At 38.8% G+C, this 24369-nt stretch overlaps 3 protein-coding genes across 4 annotated transcripts; 2 read left to right on the top strand and 1 right to left on the bottom strand.

Annotated features, from left to right (window-relative positions):
* Positions 1–1963: 1963 nt before the first annotated feature.
* LOC130746308 (U-box domain-containing protein 43-like) lies at positions 1964–11557 on the top strand. Its single transcript, XM_057598888.1, has 5 exons — positions 1964–2267; positions 3111–4495; positions 5108–5411; positions 5579–6066; positions 10037–11557. Exons 2-5 carry the CDS (start codon positions 3275–3277, stop codon positions 11030–11032), a joined length of 3009 nt encoding a protein of 1002 aa, XP_057454871.1. The 5' UTR covers positions 1964–2267; positions 3111–3274; the 3' UTR covers positions 11033–11557.
* A 904-nt stretch (positions 11558–12461) lies between these two features.
* Positions 12462–14646, top strand: LOC130746307 (pentatricopeptide repeat-containing protein At5g08510). Its single transcript, XM_057598887.1, has 2 exons — positions 12462–13811; positions 13924–14646. Exons 1-2 carry the CDS (start codon positions 12813–12815, stop codon positions 14524–14526), a joined length of 1602 nt encoding a protein of 533 aa, XP_057454870.1. The 5' UTR covers positions 12462–12812; the 3' UTR covers positions 14527–14646.
* Positions 14647–14676: 30 nt separating this feature from the next.
* LOC130746306 (calcium-transporting ATPase, endoplasmic reticulum-type) lies at positions 14677–19657 on the bottom strand. Of its 2 annotated transcripts, none has more exons than XM_057598885.1 (8): positions 19373–19657; positions 17441–18940; positions 17229–17350; positions 16740–17018; positions 16262–16645; positions 15940–16049; positions 15631–15859; positions 14677–15517 (listed from the first exon to the last, which is right to left on the bottom strand). In XM_057598885.1, exons 2-8 carry the CDS (start codon positions 18918–18920, stop codon positions 14957–14959), a joined length of 3165 nt encoding a protein of 1054 aa, XP_057454868.1. In that variant the 5' UTR covers positions 18921–18940; positions 19373–19657; the 3' UTR covers positions 14677–14956. The 2 variants fall into 2 exon arrangements, with proteins under 2 accessions (XP_057454868.1, XP_057454869.1); XM_057598886.1 differs by lacking the exon at positions 19373–19657 and adding an exon at positions 19281–19301.
* Between the last annotated feature and the right edge of the window lie 4712 nt (positions 19658–24369).

Raw genomic sequence — 24369 nt, 5'->3', positions numbered from 1 at the left:
ACCCAACCTGAACCCAACCCAACCCAAAATTTCAGGCGAAACCCGATTTCTTTGGGTTTGGGTTTCACCCGAATTTTAAAACCTGTTTGGGTTTGGGTGTGAGATTGATTAAACCCGCACCCAAACCCGAATTTGTGGTTGAATTTGTTATTTTGTTATATTATTTGTGGTTGTTGTTGTTTGTTGAAGACTTCGACTAAGAAGTTTAATTAGAAGAGTATTGAAGAATGAAGTTTAATTAGACATTTAGAATTGAAATGTTTATAAATCCATGAATTATGTTGTTAAACAGCTTATGTTCATGAACTATAATTTTTCCTTTGTATTGGAAAGATGATGAGGTTTAATCAGCTTATGCTCATGTTGTTTCCGGATCGGGTATTTGAGTTCTTTTGCGGGTTCAGTGCTCACATCGGGGTTTGGGTTTGGGTTTGGGTAACCCGAAACCCAGGGATTTGAGTTTGAGTTTAACTTTTGCACTCATATTGGGTTTGGGTTTGAGTTTGGGTTTAGATGTTAAGTTCGGGTTCGGGTGTGGGAATGGTCAAACCCGCACCCACGGGGCCCATTGCCATCCCTAGTTGGGGTTGGCATTTCTATTTTAGGTGATTAGCTTTTTGCTATACTAATCACTTTTGTTACCCTGTACTCTTTTGAGCTTTGTTCCCAAAGCTTTTGCTTAATATATCTTTATGCTTTCAAAAAAAAAGTGTTATCAACACGCGTCTTTATTTTATCTTATTAAAATACATTTAAGTAAATACTAAACATTCATTATTTTTTTTGAAATATTAAATATTTATTATATACTTTAGTATGAATGTTTTAATTTTAGAAGATATTTTAACCTTTAATTTTTTTTATAAAGTAGCGTTTAATAGATAAGTCGAAACGAGACATATCATGACAATTTTTTAAAAATAGCACTTTTTTTTTATAAATTTAGTGCTATTATATTAAAAAATAATTTTTAAATATGATAATTTTTGTAAAATTATATTTATGGTTCTACTCTAATATTTATATATATGTTGAAAAATAAATTATGTTAAATGAAATTTTGTATGCTCAATCATATATTAAACATACAATGTTATATATGTAATCAAGCTTGTGGTTATGTTCTAATGACCTCATGTTGCTCTAACCTCATTGTTTGGTACTCGTCCAACCAAAATCAGAGCATTTGTGTGATCCCTTGGTGGTTGAGGAGATTGTCGATGTCGCTGGAGTAAACTACGGTGTTGTTGTTGTCGCACCTGAAACGATGGCCTGAAACTCGACAAAGGAGGTCTTGTTCATACGATTTTTTGGCTTCTGTTTGTTTTTATTGGCATAATCGTTGTTATCTTATTGTATGGTTTTTTAATTCTTTACGTTATACTTAATTCTTTGTCAAGAGGATTTACATCTGTACCGCTTTTCAATAGAAATAAACTTTCACTTTTAAAAACCAAGTATTATTTTATTCAGCTCTTTTCTATCTTATTCATTTCCATTATCAAAAGCTACCACTAATAGAAGTTATAATAAGTTAATAACCATGAATACAAACTATCACACAAACAAGTATGCCGGCATAAAATCCCTCTACATTTTTTTAAAGCAGATATATTTTTATATATCGAAAAGATAAATTACACTCGTCAGTAATTGATCTCTGAACCTCCCAACCCAACCCACATGTCTCTTAACTCTTACGGTCTTATCATTTGAGCTATCGTTCGATGACAAAATAAATGTATTTTAACAAAACTACTTAAGCTCAAGTGGTAAGAGTTAGGGGACATAAGGGTGGGGAGGGGAAGGTCCAGGGTTCGAATCTTAAAAGAGAACTTTGAAGGGATTTTCTAACTTACTAACCACTAACATTTGTCTATTAAAAAAAAAAAAAAAAACTACTTAAGCTAAAACAACTCCATGACAATACTATTATGGTCTATTTCATTTCATTAATTTCCTGAATGAAAGAAAGTCTAAACTGACACAACATGTATTTTCTGCGCAATCCTTAGAATTTTCAAAGTAGAAAAACCACATCACTGTAATTCAGAAGGGATGGACTAGAATACTTTACATGGCAATGAGACAGACAAACCTCGCAGTCCCAGGTCAAAGCCTCAACCTCAAAGCCAAAACCAAACTGAAACCAAACTCTTACAAATTCTACTCTGCTTCTTGTGTGAGGGAACAAGTTTCCTTTGCTGCTGAAACTGCAACTGGGTTTTTCTCCATTTTCATGGATCCATTCTTTCCGTCTTGCTCAGGTATTTGTTTGTTGACTTTGAGTCTTCTCCTTTGTTTGCTTGCTTTGAATGTGTCAAATGGGGTCTTCCAATTTGCCAATATGACCCCTTTTAACCAAGAAACGAGTTTTCTTGATATCTTCGTTTACCTTCATTGACTTGAGTTTTTTTTTTCTATATATAATACTTATAGTTCATCTCTCTGTAAGTGAAAGTTCCATGCTTTTCTGTGATTGATATTGTTGTTGCCTTTGAAAAAAAGGTACTATTTTGTGGGGAATGCTTTTATTTTTACCCCTTTTGCTGAGAAAATGTTAATGGAGAACAAGTTAGGTAGCTGCAGAAACGAGTGGCATTATGTGGCAAGACAACCGACACGTTCATGGAAAAAAAGGGGTGTCAATGAGTCAAGTCAACTTTGCCTTAGTTGGAAGAAGTTTTCTTCAAATTTTTTTTATAGTACAAGCATTTGTCTGGTTCATAGAATATTGCCTATTGGGGAAGATGAACTTTTTTGTATGTAGTCATAGCAATTTAGCTTCTTGTTTCATTTTTGGCTATGAACATCAATTTGCTTTCTTCCTTCCTTACATCAATAATAAGCTAGGCAAGATGCCAGGTCCAGGAAAAATAAAATCAAAGTTGAGAAACTTGTCTTATTTTTCAGCAGCTCAAAAAATTGTCAATATTTTGTTCAATTTCGTGTGATTTGTTTATCGGCACTGTCATAAAAAATCAAATGGAGACCTTAAATGTCTGCAAACTTATGATAGTAGTTTATTGTTAGTTACATTTAGAAAATTAATTGGTAGATGAATCTGATAAACTCTTTCTGTTTTTCTTTTTTTAATATATTGATATCAGATTTAGGCCTTTGAAATTGAATTGGAGTGGGCAGTGGGGTATGGAAGCATTCCTTGATCAGAAGGCTTTGGAAATTTCTGCTACTCCTCTGCCAACATTAATTGGTGTTATTGTTTCATGGGAAGAAAAGGGGTATTGTTACCTTGCCTAAATTTTGCTGTGAGATGATGGTTCTAGATATGCTCACTTCTGGTCCTACCTCAACTGCCATTTCTCAAATTATAGAGACCATTGGTGAGTTCGTAAGCCATGCCGATAATGTCCTTGTGAACAAGGATAGTTTTAATGAACTTGCAGCTTACATGGAAAGAATTACGCCCATCTTAAAAGAATTGAGGAAAGAAAAAGTCAGTAATTCTGAGACATTCAACCATGCCATTGAGGTTATGAGCCGAGAAATTAAAGATGCAAAGCAACTGGCTCAAGAATGCAGCGAGAAGAGCAAGTTTTATCTCCTAGTGAATTGCAGGTCCATTGTTGTGCGCTTAGAAAAACACACAAAGGAGCTGAGCAAGGCTATTGCTCTTCTTCCTTTAGCCACAACCGGTCTTTCTTCAGGAATAATGGAAGAAATTGAAAAGCTGCGTGAAAATATGCAGACAGCTGGGTTTAAGGCAGCTTTAGCAGAAGAAGAGATTTTAGAGAAAATTGAGTCAGGGATAAGGGAAAACAATGTTGATCGTTTGTATGCCAATAACTTGGTGATCCTCATTTCAGAGGCTCTCGGGATTACAAATCAGAGGTCAACACTGAAGATAGAACTTGAAGAGTTTAAGAAAGAAATTGAAAATGCCCGTGTTGAGAAGGAATTGTTTGAAGCTAGGCAAATGGATCAGATCATTGCTTTGTTGGAAAGGGCTGATGTAGCCTCATCACCTAGGGAAAGGCAACTCAAACACTTGGCCAAACGCCAATCTTTGGGTAGTCAAATCTTGGAGCCTTTACAGTCATTTTATTGTCCCATCACCCATGATGTTATGGTGGACCCTGTCGAAACTTCATCAGCGCACACGTTTGAGAGAAGTGCAATAGAGAAGTGGGTTGCAGAAGGAAACAAATTGTGTCCTCTGACCTTGATTCCTCTAGACATATCAATTTTGAGACCTAACAAAACTTTGAAACAATCCATAGAAGAATGGAAGGATAGAAATACAATCATTAAAATTGGTGCATTAAAAGAAAAAATCCAGTCCGGAGATGATGTGCTGGATGATCTGGGAACTCTAAAGGAGTTGTGTGAACAAAAAGACCAACACAGGGAATGGGTAATACTGGAGAATTACATACCAGTTCTTATCCAAATTCTTGGTTCAAGAAACCGTGAAATAAGGAATCTTGCTCTTGCCATTCTTTACTCGCTGGCAAAGGATAATGAAGAAGCTAAGGTACGTAAATGCGTACAATCCCTTTTCTTTTTTAATAATGTGTATAGAATTCTAAATATATATTGAACAATAACTTCTATAGTTTTAGATAAAATAAATATATTCTAGACATTTTTGTTAACAGTGATTCTAGTTTCTATAACATGAACCTAGAGATGACTTTCCCTTCAGGCTATAAACTTATCATGACATATAGGAATCTGGAGAAGAGATTCGTAGTTAATGTAATGCAGTCTGTGTGACATTAAAGGACAGATTGGTTAGGACCTTTCTCACGCCCACCAATAATAGAAATTAGATAACACTACCAAAATATGAGCTTATGAATTAAAATAATTTTCAACACAATTTTATCTACAATTTTGACCATATTATACTCCCTGGTCCTTTAAGCTCTTCTTTTAACTAACTTTCCTCCTTGTTTTCTTCCTCAATTTGTATCATTTTATTTTATGAGATTAGTGGTTGTATCTACCTTTTTAACGCCTAGTTCTATCTTAGTATCTCATTTATCATGTAATAAAACTTACAAATATGTTGCAGTATTTCATTTTGAACTACATGTGATTTCTTAACAAACGTGACCAGGCTATTGAACTTCCATTTCTGCAGGAAAAAATTGCAGCTGTTGATAATGCAATTGAATCCATTGTCCCCTCCCTTGGACGTCGTCCAGGGGAAAGGAAGATAGCAGTAACATTATTGCTCGAATTGTCCAAATGTGATTTGGCACGAGAACACATTGGAAAAGTTCAAGGTTGCATACTGCTATTGGTGACTATGTCTAGCGGAGATGACAATCAAGCTGCCAAAGATGCGACAGAGCTATTGGAGAATCTTTCTTACTCTGATCAAAATGTTATACAAATGGCAAAGGCAAATTATTTCAAGCATTTATTGCAGCGTCTCTCCACAGGTTTATTCTTCAACCTTCATAAGTTGAGCCTGTGCATTAGTATTCCATTGCATGTTCTTTTCCCTGCTGTTTTTTTTCTCTCTTTAAAGATATACATGTACAATAAATGAGCAGAAATACATAAATATCTTTTTCTCTAACCTGTTTCTCTCTCATTCTCTGTGCAGGACCAGATGATGTCAAGATGATTATGGCTAAAACTTTAGCAGAAATGGAGTTAACAGACCACAATAAGGAGTTGTTGTTTGATTGCGGTGTACTGACTCCACTTCTTCACTTGTTCTCTCATAACGATCTTCAGGTGAAAACAGAGGCCACTAAAGCTCTTAGGAATCTATCAAGTTTAAAGAAAAATGGACTAGAGATGATTAGACAAGGGGCTGGACGACCGTTGCTTGGCCTCCTTTTCCTTCACAACATGCACACCTCAAGTTTGTGGGAAGATGTAGCAGCCATAGTTATGCAACTTGCTGCATCAGCAATCTCTCAAGATGCCCAAGCACCAGTTTCATTACTAGAATCTGATGAAGATGTTTTTAACCTCTTTTGTTTAATTAGGGTCACACTGCCTGAGGTGCAACAAAAAATTATCCTGACCTTTTATATATTGTGTCAGTCACCCTTGGCTTCATATATCAGGACCAAGCTGAATGAGGTATGAATCTTACTGAAGCTAAGTAAATTTATCATAGCTAGAAATGGTTTTCTGCTAAAACACTTGTGGCTTAACTGCTTAAATATGTAAATCAATCTGTTGGGAAACAACAGAGCTGAAGAAAAAATAAAACACAATCACAACACAAGAAAATTACGTGGAAACTCCAAAACCGGAGAAAAAACCACGACCGTTGTCTAAACCGACAACCAGAGAAATATCACTATGTGAAAATTGTTACAACACATAGACTTCTCTCACTCTCACCCCAATGCCCCAGTACAACCACACTCTCACAAAGCAAATATTAAACTAAGTCAGATATAAGCTTAAAGTGCTACTGACTGGTGCATCTAAAAACAAAGAACCTAGGTCCAATATATAACCTTGGTCTTCCCCTTGCTTCACCACACTAAGCGATGTGGGACTTCTCCAATAGCCCAAGTCAGATATAAGCTTAAAGTGCTACTGACTGGTGCATCTAAAAACAAAGAACCTAGGTCCAATATATAACCTTGGTCTTCCCCTTGCTTCACCACACTAAGCGATGTGGGACTTCTCCAATAGCTAATTTTTAACCTCCTTCTTTATTTTAGAAACTTGGGCAATGTGGGACTTGACAATCAACCCCAACAATCTCCACCTTGATTGTAAGAGTTACACATCTTCCGCTTGCATTGTCTATACCGACAATCATACTCCACCATAAAAGAGTACACTTTACTTGGAAACAAATCATCCCAAGAATTTTCTTCACTTGGAACTAAACCATTCCAAGAATTTCCACATGTCGAAACCTTGCTGAAATTTTATGGTGCAACTCCCATGTTGGCTTCCAGGAAGTTCTTCAGCCATCGACACCTTTCACCACACACCTTGCATCAATGCCAACCAATGCCCGTGTGTTGTTTCTGAATCCGCTAGCAATAACTTGTCCTTTTCCATGGTATAGCGGAAATACCATAAGGACAAACTGTATCTTCTAGATGAGATCATCACCATCATCTCCCAAAACAAGGGAGACAGTGCTAGCACTTACCTCAGAGTCTTTTTCAGATACTGCTCCACCTGGACAATTTCTCTTCACATGCCCAGACTTTCCACACTTCCAGCACGCCAGATTCTTTGCAAGGATCTTCTTCCCATTAGCCCCACCTCCAGTTAGCAATATTGAGCTTGTTGAAGTGCTTTCATCATTTTTCATTCTCCTTTCTTCCGAAATAATTTTAGTTGCAACTTCTTCAAAACTCAAACTTTCCTTCCCATACATCAAAACAGGTTTAAGATGAACATAGGAAGATGGAAGGGACAAAATGAGCCTTAACGCTTTATCTTCATCATCAATCTCTACTTTGATAGATTCCAGCTCGGAGATGATATTATTCAAAGTACTCAGATGATCAGATATTTTCGTACCTTCATCCATGCGCAGATTGTGGAATTGCTCCTTCAGCAACAACCGATTTGAGATGCCCTTTGCCTGATATAACCCTTCAAGCTTCTCCCAGAGCTCCTTGGCTGATGACAAATTCTGCACATTTACAAGAACATTCTTTTGCAAACACAGACGAATTGCACTTGCAGCCCTCAAATCTAGTTCCTCCCACTTGTCGGCCTCCATGTTAGAAGTGTTTCCTTTCAGCGCCTTGTGTAATCCTGATTGTATCAGCACATCCTTGACTTGTACTTTCCACAAGCCAAAGTTGATTCTTCCATCAAACTTCTCTATGTCAAACTTCATAGCGCTCGAGTAAGACATAGCAGCTGCAAACTTCTTCTTCAGCACCTCCACAATATCACACTTCTTTTCTGGTGTGGAAGATAAGATAATTCTGCGACCACAGAGCATACTAAGAATTGTGATATCTCACTGTTGGGAAACAACAGAGCTGAAGAAAAAATAAAACACAATCACAACACAAGAAAATTACGTGGAAACTCCAAAACCGGAGAAAAAACCACGATCGTTGTCTAAACCGACAACCAGAGAAATATCACTATGTGAAAATTGTTACAACACATAGACTTCTCTCACTCTCACCCCAATGCCCCAGTACAACCACACTCTCACAAAGCAAATATTAAACTAAGTCAGATATAAGCTTAAAGTGCTACTGACTGGTGCATCTAAAAACAAAGAACCTAGGTCCAATATATAACCTTGGTCTTCCCCTTGCTTCACCACACTAAGCGATGTGGGACTTCTCCAATAGCTAATTTTTAACCTCCTTCTTTATTTTAGAAACTTGGGCAATGTGGGACTTGACAATCAACCCCAACACAATCAACATAGTCAGAGCAGACTTGTCTAGAAAATCTAGGCAGCGCTTCTAGAAAGTCCACCTTATTGTCTAAGTGTCTACCAAGATAATCGTGTTGAAGACAAAGAAATTTGCAAACATCTTCCAGTTAGAAAACAACTAAGGCTTGATAATTTCAATAGATCAACTCTCTCTGTCAATGGAAATCACTGCCTGATTAATATTGGCAAGAGTGTAATTGTTGATTACTTAGACATATCAGGCATCTAGATGTGATTTCATTGACTAGAGAGTGAAGGAAACCCTGGTAAATTCTAGCCTTATGAAAATTATATGCTTAAGCAAGAAAGCATCCAGGAAGTAACAGCTTTTAAGAGTTGTTGTTTTATTTCAAGCACTCTATAAGTTTAGAAATTCATTACACTGGGATCAGATATGACAAAAACAAACTTGTTTTCGTATTTCCTTAATTCCCTGAATCTCACTATTCCAATCATATGACTGATGCTGATAATTGGTGCTGTTATAATTTGCAACTCTTCTTAAACCTACCTACTGACTAGCGTGGTATAATTATGATGTTTAACTTCTAACTACAGATGATCAGTCTTCCACCTGAACTAAATTGGCAGTGAAACATTGTTTTCATAAAAATAAAAATAAAAAGACAGGTACCTTTTAAATTGTTCTTCATCCCCCCTTTTTCTTTTCATGTGTCATTTTTCTTTTGAGCATTCATGTAGATTGTAATTGTTATGTATCTGCTAGTTAGAGGTCTATTATGAAAGTATATAAAAGGAGAAATAAGGATGGTCAATAGTTATATTAATATAGTAATTAGGAGATGATATTGTGAAACAGAATGATTAGGAGATATTGTTAGTTGTAGTAACTAGAAGACAGTCATTCCTGAGTTATTAGAATTAGAAATTGTTAAATACAATTTTTAGGGGGAAAATCATTCTGTAATGTAATTAGGCTTATTAGGAATAGGACATAACATGAGAATTAGGCAAAAGATAGTATGTTGTACATGATGGAAGGGAAGAGAGTAAACCTATAGGGGTATTTGTGAGAAAATTTGGGGCCTTAGGACAAGAAGGTGCAGACCCTCAGGGAGTAGAACTATAGTGCTGTAATCAGGGAGATTTTTCTTATTCTTTCTAATAAATACCAAGTTTCTAACTGTGATAAAGATGTCTAAAGGTGTCAGCAGTAATTTTCTAATATTTGCAATCTGCGACTTAAATTTACTGTTCACATTATGATCCGATGGTTACATACTATGTAATATGTATTTACTTTGCTTTTGTACCTTGCATTGCTGAGTCATTGATCTTCTATTAGTGTTTGTCTAATTTGGTGAGTGATTGGAACTGGATTAGATTGAATGTAGAAAAGTGCAAGGTTGCTGAGTAATTGGAGAGACTCAGCCACTCTCCCCAAGTCCCAAATCCCAAATGATCCAAAAGATAACAATACTCACCCTAAGCTCTCTATTTATAGGCAACATGCCTCACTCACTAACCTACCCACTAATTAACCCACTCTTACTAATTGAGTGTGTCTAACAGTGAGCTAGCACCAAACCATTTGCTTATTATGCCTTGTCCCAAAATTATCTAGTATTTGGGTTAAGATTCTCCTCTGTTGTTCTGTCATTCTTTCACTATATACCATAACTAATTAGTCCACTTATGTATGAACAGTGCCCAGCTATACCAGACTTGGTTCGGTTGTGGGAGAATGAAAATCTAAACCTACGAGCAAGTGCTGTAAAGTTATTATCTTGCTTGGTGGAAAGTTGTGATGAAGCCATCATAGTGGAGATTGTTGATCAGAAGTGCATTGATACTTTAATCAGGATCCTTAAATCTTCATCAGATGAAGAGGAAATACATTCTGCTATGGGAATAATATGTTATATTCCAGAAATTGACCAGATAACACAATGGCTTCTGGATGCCGGTGCCCTGCCAATCATTTACAGGCATGTCAAAGATGGGAGAGACAGAGATCTTCAGAGGAGTAAATTAGTGGAGAATGCCACTGGTGCCCTTTGTCGTTTTACAGTTCCAACAAACTTGGAGTGGCAAAAGACTGCAGCTGAAACTGGGATCATAACTGTTTTAGTGCAGTTGCTTGAAAACGGAACTACCTTAACAAAACAACGCGCAGCTTTGTCTCTTGCTCAATTTTCTGAAAGTTCACTCAGGCTCAGCACGCCAATACCGAAGCGCAAAGGACTATGTTGCTTCTCAGCTCCAGCAGAAATTGGCTGCAGAGTTCATGGAGGAAAATGCACAGTCAACTCATCATTTTGCCTTTTGGAGGCCGAAGCTGTGGGACCGCTTACAAGGATTCTTGGGGAGTCTGATCCTGGGGTTTGTGAGGCTTCTTTGGATGCTCTATTAACATTAATTGAGGGTGAAAGACTACTGAGTGGCAGTAAAGTGCTTGCTGACGCAAAGGCTATACCGCTAATAATAAAATTTCTGGTTTCTACCTCCTCTGGGTTGCAAGAGAAGTCTCTACAAGCATTGGAAAGGATTTTCCAGCTATTGGAGTTCAGACAGATGTATGGAGCCTCAGCTCAAATGCCTCTAGTTGACTTAACTCAGCGGGGTAGTGGTAGTGTGAGATCCATTTCAGCTAGGATATTGGCACACTTGAACGTGCTTCAGGATCAATCTTCATATTTCTGAAGAAAAATGTTTGTTCAAGTTCATGAATTTAGGTGCTAACCATGCGGAGTAACCTCAAAATGCTTTGACTGTGAATGACATCAATGATTGCAAACTACACTCATGGACTGGAAATGGGGCCTTTGCTTTTTCCTCAGAGCGAAAGCAGGATGTGGTTTCATCTGCTGGGAGAATCCATCATGAATTCATGATGTCTCTCAGTAAACATGTGATAGAATTTTTTTGGAAACTTTGCATCTGGCTTTTTCTCATGGAGAATTGCTTTAGCTCTTCGATGTTCAGGTTGAGCTGTTTGCGTATAAAGGCAGGAACACCATTGGACATGCAGGGACATTGTTAAGGCTTATATGAAACGCCTCAGATAGCTTGTATATTTGTATTGTGTTATAGTTTGTGTTACAGAGAGTGAAATAAAAGACCCTTTCTCGAAGAATTGTATTCTTTGGTATTTGAACTCATTGTGATTTTTTTTACATAGTGAAAAAGGTAAATAGATATTGGACAAGACTCATGGCATTGTTATGATGTTGTCGACTATCTATAATAGCAGCATAATATTTGTGCATCCATGTGTGCACTTTGCACAAGTCTAATCATTGTTGGGTTTCCTTAAATATGTGAGCATGACTAGGGTGAAACTACAGATGTGCAGCTCGTTTAGGGCTTACAAACTGACCTGTATCATATTGGACTTAACTTAGGTTTTATTAAATAAATCATTCAAAATTCTTTTAAATACCATCTACAGCGGGTTTGAGCCTTTATTACATGGGCGTGTTGAGGATGGAGATTCTATTTCTCCATTTGGTGTCTCCTTTCATGTCTCACCGATGAAATTATATCATATAAATCTTTGTGTTGAATACTGAAATAGTATGGAGAGTTTTGTTTAGTAGTCTAGTGGAGAATACATAACATCTACATTATTTTAAAAAAAAATAATGCAACAAATTTAAGTAAATACGGGTAATAGAATATATAATTGTTTTCACAAGTATAACATCTTACAAGTATATATATGATTTATTTAAAAGCTTAGGTCCATTAGCCTAAACAAAATTTAGGTATATTAGTCTACTACAAGGTATGCTTGTATCTTACTTTGACATTTTATTAAGTAGGAATTTAAAGAAAACTTTTTTTTATGCATTGGAAAACTATTTAAAGACAACTTTTAATTAACTTGTTAACTAGATTCAAACAAGAGCATTGACGTTGTAGTTCATCACTTGTAGTTCGCTTTTTAAGTAGATTGAAGTTTGATTCTCAACTCTAGTAAATGAAGAAAAAAAAAACTCATTTATCACCCGCTACCGTTTAGTGCGCTGATTATGGGTGAGAGATTAGTCTCATAACTTCTGCTTGTGACGATATCTTGATCAAGAAAAAAAACTTATTAAATAAATTTACGGAACATGAGATATATGTAAAAAAAAAAATAGAGGTAAACAAAATAACCCTGGTTCGTGTACCATTGGATATGAGCAAAACTCTTACATCATACGTCATTTTTACTATACCTCGGTGGAATCTAGGGTGGACCAGCTAAAATAGTGGTTCACCCATGACCCATTAGGAAAAAAAATCTCTCTTAATATCACATCATATTGCATATCCCATTTACTACTTTTCTCACTTCTCTCCATAGATTTTGTTGCTACACCAAAAATAAAGTGGTTAAGTTCTTTACTTAAATAAATAAAACACAGTAAATCTATACTCAAAAACGAAAATACAAGTGAGTGTGGCATGAGGCTTCGTTTGTACTTTGTACTATGACATGGTATTGTCGGGAACAACAACCTTTAAGTTTTCAACTTTGAGGAACCCAAACTCCAAAAACATTGGAATGAACCAAGTGAAGCAAATCCATGGTTACACACTAAGAACTGGCATAGACCAAACCAAAACCCTCATTGAGAAGCTACTTGAAATCCCAAACCTGCATTATGCCCAAGCTGTGTTGCACCACTCACCCAACTCCACTGTCTTCCTCTACAACAAGCTCATTCAAGCCTACTCCTCCCATTCCCAACACCAACACCAATGCTTCTCCCTTTACTCCCAAATGCGCCTTCTTGGTCACTCACCAAACCAATACACTTTCAACTTTCTCTTCTCTACCTGCACTTCCCTTTCCTCCCTTTCCCTCGGCCAAATGCTCCATGCCCACTTCATCAAATCAGGCTTTGCACCTGATGTCTTTGCCGCCACCGCGTTGCTCGACATGTATGCGAAAGTGGGTACGTTGGAGCTCGCACGCCGGCTGTTTGATGAAATGCCTGTGAGAGAGGTACCCACCTGGAACGCTATGATGGCGGGGCATGCGAGGTTTGGTGATGTGGATGGAGCGTTGGAGTTGTTCAGGTTGATGCCTTCTAGGAATGTGGTGTCATGGACCACCATGATATCTGGTTACTCGAAGAACAAGCAGTATGAGAAGGCTTTGGGGTTGTTCCTGAGGATGGAGTGTGAGGAAGATATTATGCCCAATGCAGTAACTTTGGCAAGCATTTTGCCAGCTTGTGCAAATCTTGGGGCACTGGAAATTGGGCAGAGGGTTGAAGCTTATGCGAGGAAAAATGGGTTCTTTAAGAATTTGTATGTGAGCAATGCTGTGTTGGAGATGTATGCAAAATGTGGTCATATTGATGTTGCTTGGCGGGTATTTAATGAGATTGGTAGCTTGAGAAACCTATGCTCTTGGAATTCAATGATCATGGGTTTGGCTGTCCATGGAAAATGCGGCAAGGCCCTTGAGCTTTATGATCAAATGCTGGTAATTTCCTTCACATATGTCATACTAAATCATTTTTGGGTGTGATTTTGATCTTTGAGAAGTTCTGAAAGATACTAACACTGATATGTCTCTGTGTCACTGATGGTACCAGAGAGAAGGAACTACACCTGATGATGTAACATTCGTGGGGCTTCTCTTAGCATGCACCCATGGAGGCATGGTTGAAAAAGGCAGGCATATCTTCAAGTCAATGAAAACAGACTTCAACATCATTCCCAAACTAGAACACTATGGCTGCATGGTTGATCTACTAGGCCGCGCTGGGAAGTTGAGAGAAGCTTATGAGGTCATACAAACTATGCCAATGAAACCAGACTCAGTAATATGGGGGACTCTATTAGGAGCTTGCAGCTTTCATGGTAATGTTGAGCTGGCTGAGATAGCAGCTGAGTCACTATTTACACTTGAGCCTCGGAACCCGGGAAACTATGTCATTCTTTCCAACATTTATGCATCAGCGGATCAATGGGACGGAGTTGCAAAGCTCAGAAAGGTGATGAAGGGAAGCCAAATTACAAAATCAGCTGGACATAGTTTCCTTGAAGAGGGAGGTCAGCTGCATAAGTTCATTGTGGAGGATAGATCACATCCAAAAAGCAATGAAATTTTTGCTTTGCTTGATGGAGTTTATGAAATGTTTAAGTTCAATAGAAGTGCATTTGAGTGCCATTTGGATCTTGATTTGTGCAACTAATCATAGGGAGTAGGTGTAGTTTACACCAACCCCATTTTGGCCAAGCTAATAAGTTGGTATAATCAGTTTATAATACAACCAAGTGCAAATGAAAAATATAGGAATTTCCATTTTTGTGCAGTTACAGCCTATCAATCGTCATGAAATAAATAAATAAATAAACAAAGCGGTTTCTTTTCTAAATCTTTTGGCTTAGCAATTACATTTTTCTTAAAAAAAAAACAGCAGTTAAACAAGATGTTTAAAGCAGACTTTCTATACTGATCAGTGATCACAATAAGTGACTAGTTTCTAGGCATAAGTTGATGAACTGTAAATTTCCTGAAAGTTGAAGTGAACATTGTACAAAGAATTTGGTTTGGTATTCCCATTTATCATTCTATGACCCACTCCTATTGCTTTCTATGGTGACCATAAAACTGGGACTTCATCATGCTTGTTTCTTTTTTGTCATCCTCCTTTGACTCCTAACCACTAATTTTAGAATCTCATCAATAAGAATAACAGGTGCTGATATTAGAATCACCATGAACCACTCATTCAAACTTAGTGGAGCAACACCAAACACCTCCGCGAGGAATGGGATGTAGAGGATGAGGCAATGCAGTCCTAGTGACACTGACATGGCTACCAAAAGCCAGGGGTTCCTCCAAGGTGGTAATTTCCTCAAACTATTCTCTTCTGAGAGGGCATTCAGAGAATTGAACATCTCAATTGCCACCAAGACCGAGAGAGACAGAGTCATGGCTTTTACTTTGCCTACTGAAAAATATTCACAAGGATTTGAAAAAGTGATCAAGCGCCCCCCACCAACAGAAAATGGAGCAGCAGTAAAATTAGACCATGAGTGGCACTCCCCCCAGTTGCGAAGCTGGGAAAATTCTATGATTGTGTGCCCATCACTAACAAGATTGATGCCAAGAAAAGATGCTTGGGTGTACCACAAGACAAAAATGCCAACTGTTGCAATCCCCACATAGGAACCAATTACCTGCCATGAACATTAGTTTGGTTACCATCTGATATATACAAAATTTGAATGAGGTTAATGAATTTATGATGCAAAGTCATGAGTTGAGTTAAAGAGACTGGAGCAGAACTTACTATATAACGAAATAGAACCCAATAACTTATAAGAGGATCATCACTTCTGCGAGGTGGCTTTTGCATGATATCAACATCAGCGGGATTAAAACCAAGAGCTGTTGCAGGTGGACCATCAGTAACCAAATTGACCCACAAAAGTTGCACCGGAATCATGCATTCTGGGATCCCCAGAGCAGCAGTCAAGAATATGGATATTACTTCTCCAACATTTGATGATATCATGTACCTGAAGAAGATTGTCAGATTGAGTATACATCAAGGACTTCTGCAGATCAATCAGATGGACGATGAAAATTTGAGACATACCTGATAAATGCTTTCATATTATTATAAATAGCGCGACCCTCAGCAACAGCTGAAACAATAGTACTAAAATTGTCATCTGCAAGCACCATATCTGAAGCTTCTTTTGCAACCTGAAGAGTGTAGCATACAAGGTTAGAACAAAGTAAATAAGAATGATGCATTTGACTTTCAAATGAATGCTATAAAGTCCAAGATAGACACATCTCTACTTATTTATAGTCAATATAAGGCTCACACTACACATTGATGTTTCTAACAAAAGGAAATATACATCTCAAAGTTTATGATAAGTTTAACATAACACTAGCAAAATTCAGGTTACCTCTGTTCCTGTTATGCCCATAGCAATCCCTATGTCAGCAAGCTTAAGTGCAGGTGCATCATTCACACCGTCTCCGGTCATTGCAACAATCTCCCCCATTTCCTTCAGCAGTCTCACAATATCTTGCTTGTGTCTAGGCTCGGCTCGGGAGAAAACCTTTCCTCCAGGTTTCAACATTATTTTAACTTGTTCTGAAGGAGGAAGTGATATGAATTCCTTACCTGTCAAACTTTTCCCTGTAAGATCCTCATCTCTAGAGAACAATTTGATTTCCTTACAAATAGCCTCTGCTGTTGACTTGTTATCTCCAGTTATCACCATGACTCTAATACCAGCTTCCTTACAATCCTCAATTGCTTTATGAACTTCCTCACGAGGAGGGTCCTGATCACAACAAGTATGGTAAATAAACATCCTCAAAATTTAGCAACACAAAAGATTGATTGATAGGTATAGCAAAAGTATGTTATAAACTTACTCTTAGGCCAACAACACCAACAAAAACTAGATCTTTTTCAATGGATGAGTAGTAATTTGGATCAAGCAATTTCTTGTGGGCAGGATGAGTGTCTGCATAATAGTCTGAGAATTCTCCCAGTTCATCCTTATATGCCAAACCCAAGCAACGCAATCCCTTTGAACTCATCTCCTGGAGTCTTTCAAGAAGTAGTTCCCTACATTGATCATCTATGGGAACCAGGGATCCATCGGCAAGTTGCACATGTGAACTACGCTCCAGTAAACTCTCAGAAGCACCCTGTGAACAATTTGTGAAAAGGGAATATCAAAATGATTCATTTTACATTTAGAATACATAAATTATCCTAAAGTTGACATGAGGTCCCATTTGAATAAGGGTTTTAAGTATCCAACTTCCTGTGTACAATTCAATATGCTTCTAAGAACTGATTAGTAATTCCTTTTCTGATAAAAACAAATCTGATGGTAAAGCATCAAATCAAGTCACCTTGACAAGAAGCCGATTTTGCCCATCTGGTTCACGAACAATAACACTCATTGACTTCCTAATGCGATCAAACTCCAATGTAGCTACCCTTTTGGATCTCTTATTCCACCACTCACAGCATCCTGCACAATAAAAGCTAAATGTTACTTTGTTATTCCTATTTCCTAGTACTTTGACAATTCATTTATCCTTCATAAAGTCCATTTGCTAACCTAACTTCACAGGGTTGCAAGCCATCATGTTGTTTGCAGCAACTTGCGCATCATGAGTTTTGTTCCTTGACTTAACTTCTGGAACTCCCATCTTCTCAACCAGAACTTTGAGAGCAGCTTCAGTAGGCAAACCCGTGGCTCGAAATAGGCGACCATCAAAATAAACCCCAGCATCGTTACAAACAGCACATATTTCTGCCATGGCTACCAAGTTAGCATCCATGTTATAGCAAGTCCAATCAACAATTCCACCATCATTGGGATCATAAGTTGTGCCTTCAACGTGAATGACTCGAGAAGCAGTGGTTTTCCCACCCAAAGTAAAGAACTCCATCACAGACATTTGATTTGTAGTCAGAGTCCCAGTTTTATCTGAACAGATCACAGTAGTGCATCCCAGAGTTTCCACACTTGGAAGCCTTCTCACGATTGCATTCTTCTGAGCCATTTTCCTTGTACCAAGGGCTAAACAAGTTGTGATAACAGCAGGAAGACCTTCTGGGATTGCAGCTACAGCAAGAGCAACAGCAATTTTGAAATAGTAGGTGCATTTCTGAAAAGAAAATTTGATGTTTGTGGGCCATCCATCAACAACATCCCAAGAAATGAAATTTTTGTAGTTTATGATCCACACAATAAGGCAAACTATCCCAATTGCAGTGGTGAGCCTCCCACCAAACTCATCTAGCTTCTTCTTCAAGGGAGTATCACTTTCCTCCAGAGAAGCCTCATGTATTTGCTTCTGTATCTTCCCAATTTCAGTGTCCATTGCTGTGGTAATAACAATGCAAAGACAGCTTCCATTGACAACAGTTGTGCCTGCAAAAACCATGTTTTCTTTTGCCTGCAACTCACAGTCATCCAAGAAAATTGGATTGGTGCCTTTGAGAACCGGCATCGCCTCTCCGGTTAACGAGCTTTGCTCAACTCTCAGAGTCGAGGTTTTCAAAGCTGCAACCCTCATGTCAGCAGGGACTTTATCTCCAACATGGAGCTCCACAATGTCACCGGGAACAAGCTCTCTTGCAGGCAAATCAGGCACAAGAGAGCCATTCCTAAACACTTTTCCAGACTCACATTGCAACTCTTTAAGAGCTTCAAGGGCCTTTTCAGCATTGTTCTCTTGCCAAACTCCGACAATCGCGTTAAGGACTAAAATAAGAACGATCACAAGTGGCTCCACATAAGCTTCAAATCCAGACTCACCTGATTCGCTTCCGCTAAAGTATGCCAAAAGAAATGATATGAAGGCTGCAGCCAGAAGAATCTTCACCAACATGTCATCAAATTGTTCTAACACTAGTTGCCATAGTGGCTTCCCCTTCTCTTTCGCTAGCTCGTTCCAACCATATTTCCCGCGCCGCTTCAGAACCTCTTGAGTACTCAAACCCTTATCCAGTTTGACACCATACTCTTTCAAGCACTGCTCAACTGACCATGACCAAGCAGGGAATGGTTTTTCCTCCATTGGAACTTTCATGCCCGTCACAAAATTCACCACTAAAAAGTTTCAAACAAAAATATTAACATGCTGTCACAATTCACACACATAATAAAAGCAATCCTATTAAGGGTCCATTTGGATGCGGACCAAAGAACATTTATTGTTTTTTTCTAGTAGAAAAGCTTCAATTGGTGTTCTTTGATCAGCATCCAAACACTCTCGAGTAAATAATCTGATAGAAGCGTGTTTTATCCATGTTAGCATGGACAAAATCACAAGAAAAAGAGAACAAAGTTTTGTGACAAAAACATTTTCTATTTTCCAGGATGAACTTAACCAACAAGGACAAAGTAATTGCAGAAGATCAAATATTATGACACATAAAAAACATCTTACAAGGGCATCAAATCAAGACAAATTTGCATGCATCAAACACTCTCACAAACACAAAATAGAGTACATGAAAAAACAAAAAACAAAATATTTACCATTAGAAGAAGCAGACAAAGTTGAATCCTGTCAGCTTGGAAACCAAGCAAAGGTATGGATTGGAATTTTGCAGAGATGCTGTGTGGGGAAACCTTTTGTACAAGAAATGGAAATTGTGAGACAGAGGACTAATCACTAGTCTTGTCTTTGAACAACTTTAGATAGTGTTGTTGTGGGGAATTTGACAGAGACTCCTCACAACTTTGAAGAGAATTTAGGAATCTGATGCTTTCAAAATTCTTCTTCTTTCTTCCAAATAAACTTCACATTACTTTAGAATTTTCTAAACGTCTGTGAGTTGGAACGAACTGCACACCCCCACTTTCTCCTTTTGACTTTGCTATAATAATTAATTAACCTAACCCTTCTCAGTTCTCATTTTATTAAAAAAATGGTATAACCGTGAGAAATCATCTTGAGATCAGATTAGCAATAGGATCATACGACGTATGGGAGTTAAAATTTGCCGCTTCTCATTTTAAAATTTGCTTCCATAATTCTACCTTTTTTTAAATACATATATACAACATAGAATACAATTATACAAGCAAAGAGCTTTGCTTGCTTTCAGATTCGTCAAAAGATACAATAATGCCACCAATAAATTACGATGATAATCAAAATTGAGATTAATACTAATTGTCGAAAGTTCCAAGCAGCAACAAAGCTACCATTAAAAAATTATAAGGAATAATATGTCAAACTTAGAAAGTGGTGATTAATTTATTCAAGTAATGTGAAGTTTATTTAAAAAAAAAAAACCAACTTTGAGTTTTGCAATAAAAGGAAGTTTTTTTTGACAGCGTAAGTAAAGGAAGTTATGAACAGGAAAAGTTGCAGTTGTTTGTATTCATGTAAAATCGAATTATTTAAGAAACAAAATAAAATTGCAAATATTTTTTTTAACATGGAAATTGCAAATACTGAGAGCCTATAAACAATTATGTAACTAACAAATTGGTAGGAGAATAAGGTTTGGTGAATGATGGTCACAGGTAGTGGGAAGCCAAAACAACAACACAGCTGGCCAATGTTTTGTTTTGTAGTTCTAGCTTAATTGGCGAATTATTTATAATTTATAATTCCACCTGACTAGGTGTTAAAAGGGATTTTTTTATTTGAGTTAATGGGATCCCTTGAAATGGGAAATGCATTTAACAGACCAAAATCATTCATAATCTTAACGAGATTTTATTTGGTTTGATTTTTTGAAATAAATTATGAAATTCAAATAAGGTCTCGATGAGAGGCTCACCTACCTAATGAGATTTTTAAGACTTTAGATGATTAATCTCAGGGCTGTTAGTCGGTCGTGAGAATATTTTAATATAATACCAAAAAGTTTAAGTCACTCTAAAATCTAAATTGTAGCTTTTGAGTAGATGAGCACTAAATTTTTTTGAGATTAATTTCTATGTACCGATAGTGTAAATAATTTTTACACAATTATTCAATCACAAAATAGGAAATGGAAGATGTGATTGAATAACTGTGTAAAACATTTTACACTGTCAGTGCATAGAAATTAATCTTAATTTTTTTTCACACTACTCAACAAAACACACATTTAACGGTTAGTAAATGATAATAATAATTTGGTATCTCATTTATGTATTATCTAAACTCTTATTGTTAATTAATTTTCAGCCCATTCTGAAGCAGATTTACAGATGTTTTAAATTCACCCTATAACGTTCAACATAAATACTACAAATATTTTTTATGTGAGATAAATAGATAATCATATTTGTTTAAGAACAATTAAACATCTCTATCACTTAAACCAATCATTCATTCACAAACACTTAAGCACAACCCAAGTGTAGTAAACATTTATCAAATGCATTCATTTACATCCGAACTCATAATTAATATTCAAATCCGCTTCTACAATATTGATCAGTTCAATATTTTCCTCAATTTGGTGCTATAAAAAATGTATTGAACTCATCTAATTAATAATCACATAAAAAATAACGAAAGAAAATTAAATTAGTGACAAATTCAGTATCCCAATTCCCAGCAACTGTGAAAGTACCTTGAAACGTGAAAGATAAAATATTTATTGTTGGTTGTTAGATTAGTATGATTATCTCTTATGCTTATGCTTTAAAAACACTAGTGCTAGTTAGTCTGTTAGACCTAGAGTTAGTGCTCATGATTATGGCATCAGAATGTTGTGGAACAATGAGTGTGCAGTTTACTAATTATAATTAGCAGTTGCTAATATTCGACCAAAGTTGATTGGTGGAAACACATTGTTTGTTCAACAACTAAGCAACACCAACCAAAGTAGAGTATCGGTAACACGTTGATCTAGTGATATGTCAGTTATATAGTATATTATTATAGTAGTAACATTAGTTTTTTTTTTGGTCAAGGTAATAACATTAGTTTGAATTTCAGAAATATCATCTTTTAGAAGAAACAATTACGATTTCTTAAAATGGGTATCTATCAAGTAAAAAAAACAAAGGTTAGAATGTGTTTGGAAAAAAAATTAGTTATGTTCTGGGAACCCTGACCGGGAACGGACAGGACACCCAGGACGGGGCTGGGCCCCACGAAACGTCCGGCTAGGGAACACCTTAAGGGAGTTTAAAGGCCCTCTACTCCTGGGCCCCACCACCAAGGGTGAGGACAAGGAGCCCGGGGCCCACTATGTAGAGGTGAACCTAGACCAACTACCCCTATGGGGTAGGTTGGCTGGTGCAGATCCGTAGGGCCCCCAGGCCGTTGGATCACTGTTATGCAGCAGGAGATCCAACGGTGATCCATGCTCCCAAGTACGAGCCATGCATGACGTTGCATGGCTCCAACCCTAATTCTACCTCTCCTATATAAAGGGAACACTCCTTCAAGCTAAAGGTAAGGTATTCTCTCCATTCTCACAATTCTCACAACTTCACTCACTGACTTTAGCATCGGAGTGTCTTGCAGGAGCCCCTCCCGGGACCTTGCCAACTTGGAGTGCTCCAGCGTGTCCAGATCCCCTCTCCTACCCCTTGTCAACGGGTTGTTTGGTCTCTCTCAGATCATCTGCGATCGGCCGATTTTTGCCAAAGGCTGCTCTCCGGGCCCTACCTCTTTACACCCTCCTGGAAAAGGGAGCAACTTTTGAGTGGTCGGCGGAGGCCGACGCAGCATTCACTCAGCTGAAAGAGATCCTCTCTTCCCCACCTATTCTGGCTAGCCCTAAACCAGGAGAGACACTATACCTATACCTGGCCGTGCGGGAAAAAGCAGTGAGCTCTGTCCTAATCCGAGAAGAGGAAGGAGTCCAACTACCGGTCTATTTTGTTAGCCGTTCACTGAAGGGTGCGGAGCTCAGGTATAAGATGTTGGAGAAAGTGGCACTGACCCTACTGACCACGGCGCGACGACTAAGGAGGTACTTTCAAGCTCATCGCATCGTGGTGCGAACCGATCAGCCGGTCCGACAAGTCCTTCATAAACCCGACCTAGCCGGTCGGATGGTTAGCTGGTCCATCGAGCTCTCCGAGCATGACATCCGCTACGAGCCCAGGAGAGCCATTAAAGCACAAGTCCTAGCAGACTTCTTGGTCGAACTCACCGATGAGGAAGAGCCCCCTGCCGAGACTACCTGGGTGGTCAACGTAGATGGCTCGAGCAACAAGGAAGGCGGCGGGGCTGGGATCGTATTGCAAAGTAGCACCGGGATGGTGGTCGAACAATCCCTCCGCTTTAACTTCCCAACCACAAACAACCAGGCCGAGTATGAGGCCTGCATCGCGGGACTAGTCACAGCTCGAGACCTGGGAGCTAAGGAGATACTTGTCTGCTGCGACTCACTTCTGGTCGTCTCACAGGCAAAGGGGGAGGCTCAAGCTAAGGATCCCATACTGGAGCAGTATTTGGCCCACTTGAAGCGACTGGCTTCAACCTTCACCAAGGTAGAGTTCCGCCACGTCCCTAGAGCCCAAAATGATCGCGCAGACACCTTGGCCAAACTAGCCAGCACTGGAAAACCAGGCCTGAACGGGACAGTCATCCAAGGGACCCTGGCCCTCCCCTATGTTGCGGACCCTGATCGTCCAACGGGGCAGGTTATGATGCCGATCGGTACCGAGGAAGACTGGAGGACCTCGATCATCAAATATCTCAGATCTGGGTGGTTGCCCGAGGGAAAGACTGAAGCCAAGAAGCTGGTTAGGTGCGCCTCCTGGTACACCATAATTAATGATGACCTCTTCAAGCGGGGGTTCTCCACCCCCCTCCTCAAATGCTTGCCCAAGGACAGAGCAGCCTATGTCTTAGCAGAGATCCACGAGGGCAGCTGCGGCCACCATCCGGGTGGACGCTCCCTTGCCCGAAAGGTACTCCGAGCCGGCTATTACTGGCCAACCCTAGAGAAAGACGCTGCGGAGCATGTTAAGCAGTGTGACCCCTGCCAGAGGCACGTTGATCTGCACAACGCTCCTCCTGCCCGTCTTTCCTCTCTAGTCAGTCCTTGGCCTTTCCACCAGTGGGGCATGGATTTATTGGGCCCGTTCGACACTGCACCCGGCCAACTCAAGTACTTGGTGGTAGCAGTGGATTACTACACCAAGTGGATCGAGGCCGAGCCACTAGCAACGATCACCACAGCTCGAGTGCAACGCTTCTTCTACAAGAACGTCATCAGTAGGTTTGGAGTCTCCGGAGTCCTGGTCACAGACAATGGAACCCAGTTTACCTCTAAGGGGTTTAGGGACCTCTTGGACGGGCTGCACATCAAGCAACGATTCACCTCTGTCGAGCACCCCCAGACAAACGGGCAGGCAGAGTCGGCCAACAGGGTCATTCTCCGAGGCCTCCGGAAGAGATTGGAGAGCGCCAAGGGCGACTGGGCCGAACAGCTCGATCACGTCCTGTGGGCATACCGTACCACTCCGCACTCGACTACGGAGGAAAGCCCTTACCGCCTCACCTTTGGCACAGAAGCGGTGATTCCTGCCGAAATAGGGGAACCGAGCGCTCGAACAGCGGGTTTCGA

This window comes from Lotus japonicus, chromosome 3 (genome assembly GCF_012489685.1).
Source record: "Lotus japonicus ecotype B-129 chromosome 3, LjGifu_v1.2".
Lineage (NCBI taxonomy): Eukaryota > Viridiplantae > Streptophyta > Magnoliopsida > Fabales > Fabaceae > Lotus > Lotus japonicus.
The sequence above is the reverse complement of the archived record's forward strand: the minus strand, read 5'-3'. Positions and strand labels throughout refer to the sequence as shown.

Coding starts and splice junctions, on each gene's coding strand:
- LOC130746307 (XM_057598887.1), top strand. CDS start 12,813: ATGGTATTGTCGGGAACAACAACCTTTAAGTTTTCAACTTTGAGGAAC. Junction 13,812..13,923: donor AGCTTTATGATCAAATGCTG/GTAATTTCCTTC, acceptor TGATGGTACCAG/AGAGAAGGAACTACACCTGA.
- LOC130746306 (XM_057598885.1), bottom strand. CDS start 18,920: ATGAAAGTTCCAATGGAGGAAAAACCATTCCCTGCTTGGTCATGGTCA. Junction 17,019..17,228: donor AAAATCGGCTTCTTGTCAAG/GTGACTTGATTT, acceptor AATTGTTCACAG/GGTGCTTCTGAGAGTTTACT. Junction 16,050..16,261: donor TGGGCATAACAGGAACAGAG/GTAACCTGAATT, acceptor TACACTCTTCAG/GTTGCAAAAGAAGCTTCAGA.
- LOC130746308 (XM_057598888.1), top strand. CDS start 3,275: ATGATGGTTCTAGATATGCTCACTTCTGGTCCTACCTCAACTGCCATT. Junction 4,496..5,107: donor AGGATAATGAAGAAGCTAAG/GTACGTAAATGC, acceptor CCATTTCTGCAG/GAAAAAATTGCAGCTGTTGA. Junction 5,412..5,578: donor ATTGCAGCGTCTCTCCACAG/GTTTATTCTTCA, acceptor TTCTCTGTGCAG/GACCAGATGATGTCAAGATG.